At 39.1% G+C, this 9,102-nt stretch overlaps 1 protein-coding gene across 1 annotated transcript; it reads left to right on the forward strand.

Annotated features, from left to right (window-relative positions):
* The first annotated feature begins 1,300 nt into the window (after positions 1 to 1,300).
* Positions 1,301 to 7,725, forward strand: mtrf1l (mitochondrial translational release factor 1-like). Its single transcript, XM_053333256.1, has 8 exons — positions 1,301 to 2,149; positions 2,244 to 2,323; positions 2,414 to 2,521; positions 2,949 to 3,027; positions 3,392 to 3,555; positions 5,836 to 5,953; positions 6,913 to 7,049; positions 7,217 to 7,725. The coding sequence occupies exons 1-8, from the start codon at positions 1,720 to 1,722 to the stop codon at positions 7,424 to 7,426; spliced, it is 1,326 nt and encodes a 441-aa protein (XP_053189231.1). The 5' UTR covers positions 1,301 to 1,719; the 3' UTR covers positions 7,427 to 7,725.
* Positions 7,726 to 9,102: the final 1,377 nt, after the last annotated feature.

Consider the following 9,102-nt stretch of genomic DNA (forward strand, 5'->3'; position numbering starts at 1 on the left):
ATTTGTATGTATACCAGCATACATTGGTTAATAATCACACTGATTTAACACTTAGCTTCAGCAAGACAGACACCAATAGCGTTATTAAGCAGGGATTGACAGAAATGTGGCAAAAGCAATGAGAGGAAGAACAGTTTTACAGAGTTCAAAGGAAAGTGCAACAACTGAGGTGTGCAGCAAGTTTCAGGAGCGATGAGGCAAGAATATGAAGAACTAGATTTAGACACATAATAGGTAAATATAAAACAGGCAGATGTGAGTACTGCGGGCAAGAAGAAACAGGAGAGTAGCTTCACTGTCTGAAATATGAGGTAGAAAGAAAGCATCTGATTCAAAACCTCAAAAAAGGTAAAAATACACTCACATACACACAAATCTAACAGATATTGTACAAAATAACTCTAAAATAGGTTTGATAAAATCCTATTCTAGTGTCTTAGACTAATTAATATGATTGAGATGTATTTTCTAATGAATATTGTAAATACTAGACCACACTGACCCACAACAACTCCCACCCCATGAAAGGCACCCTGACTGAACTGGAGAGCTCCTTCAGCGACAGACACCCTCATCCAAAGTATGTGAAGCAGCGATATCGCAGGTCCCTCCTGTATCAGACTGTATAATTAGCACTGCTCCCAGTAAACCTATACTACCACTACTATACACTTTACTGTCAAATACTGACTCAATATTGGTATTTCATGTATATGGACAATAATAATAATTTCAATTGTATGCAATATTCATATAGTAGACATATATATTAATTTGACTTTAATCTGTGCAATAAGCATATCACCTCTGGTATATTACCACTCAATACAGATATTACTCTTGTAAATAATGTCACGATTATCTTTATTACATATTTTTACTATCTACTATTCTTATTGTTTTTATGCTTAGTATTTATTATTATTTTCTTGTTGCTGCTTTTATATTCTATTTTGCTGTCCACTGCTGCTGTAACAATGCAAATTCCCCAAGTGTGGGACTGATAAAGGAATATTTTATTTTACCCTCCACACCTATAGGTGGCGGTAATGCATTCACTCGCTGCAGAAAAAAAGAAGTCCATTGCGCATGCGTGTCACATTTAATGTCTGCGCCCTTCAGCAGAGTGGTGAATGAGCAATATTTTTTATAACAAACCTTCATAATCATTGACTGTCACGGTTTTAGACACATTATGACAGAAAAGTAAATGTTAACTAGGACAACAGTGTTTCCGATAGCAGTAAGAAACTAACGGAGCCATTTGAGCGTTTGTAATTTGATTTCAAGATCATATATTTAGCTGAATGTTGGGTAGAAATCCTCAGTGAGTTGTTCACTTCCTTTAAATGTGTCTAGTTATGTTTTTTGTAGGTTGAAATCCAGCCTGTGATAGTAACAACACACGCCTTTAAATTCAGCTTTAGGTTTGGGTTATGGGAGGAAGTTAATGTGGTTTAACAAAATGTGAAACTTCATTAAATTATAGGATTGCTTCATGTACAACATATATGCCGAATTAAAGTCAGCCTGTTTTAGATGAAGAATATCGTTTTTGTAGCAGTTATGGGGGAATATGCTTTATTTAGATGTAAGAATAAATAAAATTACCTAAAGTTTGGTAAAAGATTCATTCCTCAATAGAAAACAGAGCCAGATCATGTCAGGATCAGTTTCTGCTGCTTTACAGTGAATCTTGAAACCAAATATTTTTATACAATGGCTTACAGAAGAGCCATAAACCTCCTTCCTAGAGGAAAGGAGTGTGTCTTTAGTATGTTGATGCCTCCACGTTCACCAAATTTCATCATTGGGCCTGTTAGGGTTCATAAACTCTTAAATAGCCGCTGTTGGGGAACAACGAGGACTCTTCACACTGGTTCACGACTGATGGTGGCCAAGTTACTGTCGCTGGATGAACTGTTTGTCAAGAGGTCCCTGCAAGACTACCTGAAGAAGATGGAGACAGAGTATAGTGAATGTTTGAACATTGTCAACAGCACCGGGACGGAGGAGGAGCAGGGGTGCAGTGAGGAGGAGATGAGGGCCAAGAGGACCAAAGTGTCTCAGCTGGCTCCACTCATCCAGAGCATCAAGGAGTTGGACACCAAACAGAAAGAAATAGCTGAGACTGAGACGCTCCTGAAAGGTGAGACTGTCCTGCTTCTATACAAAGACAAGAAATTAGTAGGTTATATTTAAATAATGTGACTGAATGTGTATTTTTATGTGGCTTCTCGTAGATGAAGATCCAGGTCTGCGAGAATTGGCTGAGCTGGAGAGGGAAGGCTGTGTGCAAGATATCCAGGACCTGAGACAGAAAGTAAAAATATAACATATCAGTGTAAAAGAAAGTTTTATAAATGCCACATTTCAACTGGGACGAAAACCATCAAGCCTTTTTTAAAACTAGATCCTGGAGCTGTTGATCCCTGAGGAGGACGAGGCAGATCTGAGTGACGTCGTGCTGGAGGTCACAGCCGGTGTTGGGGGTCAGGAGGCCATGCTGTTCACTGCTGAGGTCTGAAAGTACTTGTTTGTAAAAATGAATTAACCCATGCTGATTATGGACTGTGTAAGAACAATATTTGACCAGGTGACTCACAGAAAGATTTTACATCATTAGAGAGGGCGCATGATAAAACAAAAACACTAGAGCTGCAATAATTAGTTGATTAATCGATTAGTTGTCAGCTGTTAAATGAAGTGCCAATTGATTAATCAGAAAATGTCAAGCTTCTCAAATTTCAATATTTGCTGGTTTCTATGATAGTGAACTGAATATCTTGGGACAAAACAAGACATCATCTTAGACATTTTTCATCATTTGCTTACATTTTTTAGGCTAAACAATTTATCAATTAATCTATCGGCTTAAAAAGAAACACATTTTATAAACTGAAGTTGTTTCTGTGTATTTACCTCATACCATCTTGTTTCCTATGAAGTTGTTTGACATGTATCATGGCTTCGCTCAGCACCACGGCTGGTCCTTTGACATCTTGGAGCACATGACCAGCGAGTTAGGTCAGTGGACAAACACACACACACAGACACACACAGAGATAGACAGATTGATAGTTTATAGTGTAATAACTGACAACAACCTCAGGGGGAGCACAGACAGTATGCAGCATGCCTGCAACAAGTAACTGATTGAATGAGACAATAATCAGCAGATGAATTGATGGCATAAGTCATTGTTTGTTGCAGCCTTACATAAATGAGATTTGAGGAAATGAAATGAGGAAATGCATTATGAAATTTATTTTGTTGCACATATCAATCTCATATTAATTTGGAAATACAGAACAGAGTAACTCAGAGTAACCCGTCTCATAAATGACAGAATAATTCATAATCTTGGTACTTTCTGCTCACCTGTAATCAGGTGGTCTGCGTCACGCCTCGGCCAGCATCAGCGGCCCTCAGAGTTACAAGACGATGAAGTTTGAGGGCGGAGTGCATCGTGTCCAGAGGGTCCCCAAGACTGAAAAACAGGGCCGCATGCACACCAGCACCATGACTGTGGCTGTACTGCCCCAACCAACAGAGGTAAGCCTTCACAGGATGGAAGAGATGAACAATGAGGCACACACTGTATTCATCACTGTATTCATCTCTATCGGTTTCCTTTTTTTTTGATTAAACATTTTAACAACTACAGAATTTATAACATAATAATAATAATAATGCATTTTATTTAAAGGCGCCTTTCAAAGCACTCAAGGTCACCTTACAAGGCACACATAACACAAAAACAGTACATCAAACAATATAAATCAGGTGACATTTAGTGCAGAGATAAAGAATAAAGAAAGAAAATAAATAAAATAGATAAATAAAAATAAAAATAAATATGAACGTGACTTCAAAGTGCATTAATATAATAATAAACAAGAATGAAGATTGCATAGTTAAAGGGAGATAGAGTAGGCCACTCTGAATAGGTGTGTTTTCAGGCGGGATTTAAAGGTAGAGACAGAGTCTGAAGTGCGAATGTCAGGCGGGAGAGAGTTCCATAGGCGGGGGGCTGATCGGCTGAAAGCTCTTGACCCCATGGTGGTTAAGTTGGCAGATGGAGCGAAGAGCTGGTTAGCAGAGGAGGATCGGAGAGTTCGAGAAGGTGTGTAGATGTGGATAAGTTCAGAGAGGTATGATGGTGCCAGGTTGTGAAGGATCTTGAATGTGAGGAGTAGAATCTTAAAGTCAATGCGGGATTTGATAGGGAGCCAGTGAAGTTGCTGCAGAGCAGGAGTGATGTGTTCAATAAAGGGAGTTCTAGTTATGATACGAGCGGCTGCGTTCTGTACAAGTTGGAGTTTGTGGAGAGATTTCCGCGGAAGACCAAAGAGGAGAGAGTTACAGTAGTCCAGACGAGATGTGATCAGGGTGTTTACCAGGATAGCGGTGCAGGTTGGTGAAAGTGAGGGACGGAGACGGTTGATGTTACGTAGATGGAAGTATGCAGACCGAGTAACGCTATTGATGTGGGCTTCAAACGATAGTGTGCTGTCCAGGATGACACCCAGGCTCTTTACTTGAGGGGATGGAGGAACAGTGGTATTGTCGATGGACATGGAGAAAGTGTTGAGTGTTGCTAGGGTTGATCTGGTACCAATGAGGAGGACCTCAGTTTTTTTCGCCGTTAAGTTTAAGAAAATTTAGTGAGAGCCATGATTTAATTTCCAGTAAGCAGTCGGATAGAGCTGTGGGTGGCAGAGTGGAAGTAGGCTTAGTGGAAAGATAGAGTTGGGTATCATCAGCGTAACAGTGGAATTGTATGTCAAATTTCCTGAGAATGTGACCAAGAGGCAGAAGATAAATAATGAACAGGAGGGGGCCAAGGACAGAGCCCTGGGGAACACCACTAGAGACTGGAGAGGAGCCAGATCTCAGGTTTTTGATTTGAACAAACTGAGTGCGGTCAGAGAGATATGATGTGAACCAAGCCAGTGGGATGTCAGTGATTCCAATGGAGGCTAATCTGTCCAGGAGGATTTCATGAGAAACGGTGTCAAAGGCTGCACTCAGGTCGAGGAGAACCAGAATGGAGAGAAGTCCAGAGTCAGATGCCATCAGGAGGTCGTTGGTGATTTTCACTAGGGCTGTCTCGGTGCTGTGGAGGGGACGGAAGCCTGACTGAAATTGTTCATAAAGGTTGTTGTCAGACAGATGGGTGTGGATCCGAGCTGCAACCGTTCTTTCAAGTATTTTGGAGAGAAATGGCAAGTTAGAGATGGGACGGAAGTTGTTCAAGTCATTTGGATCGGCGCCAGGTTTCTTGAGTGTAGGAGTTATTGCAGCAGTCTTTAGTGATGATGGAACAACACCAGACGTCAGTGAGGAATGAATGATGTCAGTTATTAACGCAGACAGGGCAGGTAGGCAGCTTTTGACCAGGTGGGTAGGTAGTGGGTCTAACTGGCAGGTAGATGACTTGGCTTTATGAATGAGACCACTTATTTCGGAGACAGTTGGCAGTATGAAGCTGGTGAGCGGAGAGCTGAAGGAATAATTACAGCAACAACATGTTGAGAGCATCTCATTTAGTACTTTGTTTGACACATTCCTGTTAGTTTATTTAAATAGAGCAGTAAAGTGAAAGCACTGGTTCAAAATATGTTTTAATGGTTTTAGATTAGATTTCAGCTAGCTCATACAACATGAGGTCATGATTATGCTTTCAGAAAAAAAAGCATAGAAGAAGAATTTTTTATATCAAACTACAAAAAAAGATAATGTAGTGTTTTTTCTAATATAAATGATGAATATGAATGTGGTGTTGATGTGGATCCAAATTAATCCAGTTTTGTGTGTGTGTGTTCTTGTCAGATCTCCTTCACAATAAACCCAAAGGACCTGAGGATCGACACCATGAGGGCGAGCGGAGCTGGAGGTCAACACGTCAACACCACAGACAGCGCAGTCAGAATAGTCCATCTGCCTACAGGTAAAAAACTGAAAGAAACAGAAGATCATCTTGTTAAACTGGGAACTGACATGAGTTGTAGGATGAGAAAAAATTCTATATTCCTATTTTACTATAACTTTAAATCCCACTCAGCTCAAAAATGTGTCTTGTTCATTGTTACTTCAGTGAACTTTTTGAGCTTCACTGAGCAGAATGATGTATGTGTAAAGTTTGTCACTAGAAGGCTGTTTTCACATTTATCTGCTGAAAGTGGAAAGTTTCTCAGTACTCATCGAAAATCTGAGTTCAAGGCGTGTTACCTACGAATATGATTTATGTTATCACAACTAGTGTGGAGCCAATCATAGTCCAGTGTGCATCTTACACAAGTGTGGTGTGGAAACTTGAAGTCTCCAGTGCACATACAGTGAAAATGGACTCAAGGAGACATCTTGAGTCCAGCAGTTAAACTTTTCAAATGTTCATAGACTCTGACTTTCTAATGAGGGAAGGAGTAGATGTCATTTTGAGAGTTTCTAACCAGATCATTTCACTTTTGTTAAGGAAATAAATCACTCAATCATACACAAATAATCAGACACACTGTCTCATTCAGTCAAACTTTACATGGGTACTGCACATACGGCAACTGGACCTAATCTATCCACTGACATTGGACACCACAGTGCTGTTGATAAATGTACTTGATTGCAAAAAAGTTTCATTTAACACAACAAAGCTCAAAGGCCAAGCCATTTGTAATTGAGGTAGAATTATATAATATTTCTTCAACATTTCTTTTATTGAGAAACTTATCAGCGTACAGGACGTTTCTCACATTTACATAAGGCATCTATATACCATCAGACATCTCTTCACAGTAGTCCGTTCCTTTGCTGTATTGTAACTAGTGGAACAGAGTACCCAGATGTTTAAGCAGGTTTTAGTGATTTGTCTGGGATGCCCTCATAAGAACAGTACTTGTGTGTGTTTTTCAGGCACCGTTGCAGAGTGCCAGCAGGAACGTTCCCAGATGAAGAACAAGGACAAAGCCATGAAAGCTCTAAGAGCCAAACTGTACAGCAAAAAGCTGGAGGAGGAGACCAGCAAACGCTACAACCAGCGTAAAGTACAGGTGGAGACAGTCAAATATAATAGTGACAAGTGCTAGTTTCTTTCAAAAAGAATGTGTTTGAAGGATCTAGGATGTTACATTTCATCGGTTATTCTCAAAATGATTAAACAATGCACAATAAAAATAAAGCACACAGTATGATCTCCCTCTTCTTTCTCTTCTTTCAGATCGGTAACAAAGGCAGATCGGAGAAGATCCGAACCTACAACTTTGCCCAGGACCGGATAACAGACCACCGCATCGGCATGACGGTGCACGATGTTAAGAGCTTCCTGCTGGGAGAGGATCTGCTGGATGAGATGAACTCCTCGCTGCAGGAATTCTCTGACCAGGAAGCGCTTTTGGAACTGCTGGGAGAAAATGAGGAGGGCTCATGAGTTTGACTGTGATGAAAATGGATTTTGTTGTAATGGAAAATTCTCGCTACATGAGAAAAAGGACCATGATGGATTATAAGGGACTCAAGTCTTAATGGGTCCGCCCTTCCAGAGTTTGAATTATGTTGATCTCAGAGATACAATATTTAGGTCTGTACACGTGGTCAGGAGTGAAAAAGCAATGTCAGCACAAACTTATGAGTGGCAAATAAAGTGACTCATCTATGGAGTGATCATAAACGTTTGTATTTGATCTCGAGCAGTAAAAATCATGACTCATTAATAATACCAACACCAGAGTTTATGGCCACATTTCTTCAGCAGCGTATTTTATTATTTAGCTGTTATTGAACTCTTATTGAATATCAGACTTTGCAAATATTAGTTTTTCCACATACATAGTCAGCTACAGTGTCTATTTTGTTCACTAGTTATTCATTTAAAATCAGCGGTGTGTGTGTGTGTGTGTGTGTGTGTGTGTTATCCTTGAAGAGCTGCAAACTCATACACTACATGACAAATGAACATCTTATTCCAAAATACAGGCATTAATATGCTGCTCTGAAAGCCGCCACTCCTCTGAGAAGATTTTCCAAAAGATTTGAACAGCTGGCTGCAGAAATGTACTCCCACTCAACCACAAGAGTGTCAGTGATGTCAGCCCTCTGTAGGTGTTATGATTAATCCCAAAGATATTGGATGGGGTTGAGATTAGGGTTCAGAGAATTTGCCAATCAGAATACAAATATGCATACTTTGTACAAAAAATGAATTGGTTATTTTTCTATAATTCAACTAATCGATGAATGAATTGGTTCAGCTGTGATATAATACATGATGAGCTGAGCCATTAAAAATCAGTGGTGGAAAGTACATTAACTCAAGTACTGTACTTGAGCACAATTTTAAGGTGCTTGTACTTTTCTTGAGTATTTTCATTTGATGCTACTTTATACTTCCACTCCTCTACATTTCAGAGGGAAATATTATACTTTCTACTCCTCTATATTTATTTGACAGCTTTAGTTACTTTTAGGATGAAGATTTGACACCAAATAGTGATTTATTCCCTCTTAACTTCTCATTTGGTTTCATTTCAATAAAGTACAAATAATCCAATATTTCACCAAAAATCAAAGATTAGAGAAAAAGTCCAAAAACTGAAAACAGATTTGTGTATCAGAACTTTGTTCTTCTTTCCTCTCCCATTAATCATCTCACAACCCCTCAAATTTATCATTTTAATCCGGTACAGTTACTGAGAAAATAAAGTGTAACTAAATTACATTTACTTGTGAAAATGTATTCATACCCACACAAAATAACACACACACACCCTCAAACACACACCTCATAGGAATAGGCCTAAGCATATAACAGAATATAGATATCAAAACAGGGGTCAGTGTTGATTCACTACAGCTCTACACAAAAAAATACATCATTTTGAAACATTTCCATTTTTGTGTTTTCTGGGCCACTACAAGCCATAACATTTCAGGCTCAATTGATGTCTTTTAGGGTGTATTTTTAATTGCTTTCAAATGTCGACATAAGTCATAAGAAATGTTATTGTCAAAAAGAATAAATAAGTGCACAATAAATAAGTAGCCTACACAATATAAACACTAAATACATTAAAATATATTATAATGTTAAGGCACAGTATGCAGTAT

Source organism: Scomber japonicus, chromosome 14 (genome assembly GCF_027409825.1).
Source record: "Scomber japonicus isolate fScoJap1 chromosome 14, fScoJap1.pri, whole genome shotgun sequence".
NCBI lineage: Eukaryota > Metazoa > Chordata > Actinopteri > Scombriformes > Scombridae > Scomber > Scomber japonicus.

Bases quoted from the DNA above. Each gene is read 5' to 3' on its own strand.
- mtrf1l (XM_053333256.1), top strand. From the start codon at position 1,720: ATGGCTTACAGAAGAGCCATAAACCTCCTTCCTAGAGGAAAGGAGTGT. The intron at 2,150-2,243 runs GTGAGACTGTCC...GGCTTCTCGTAG, and splicing joins GACTGAGACGCTCCTGAAAG to ATGAAGATCCAGGTCTGCGA. The intron at 2,324-2,413 runs GTAAAAATATAA...TTTTAAAACTAG, and splicing joins TCCAGGACCTGAGACAGAAA to ATCCTGGAGCTGTTGATCCC.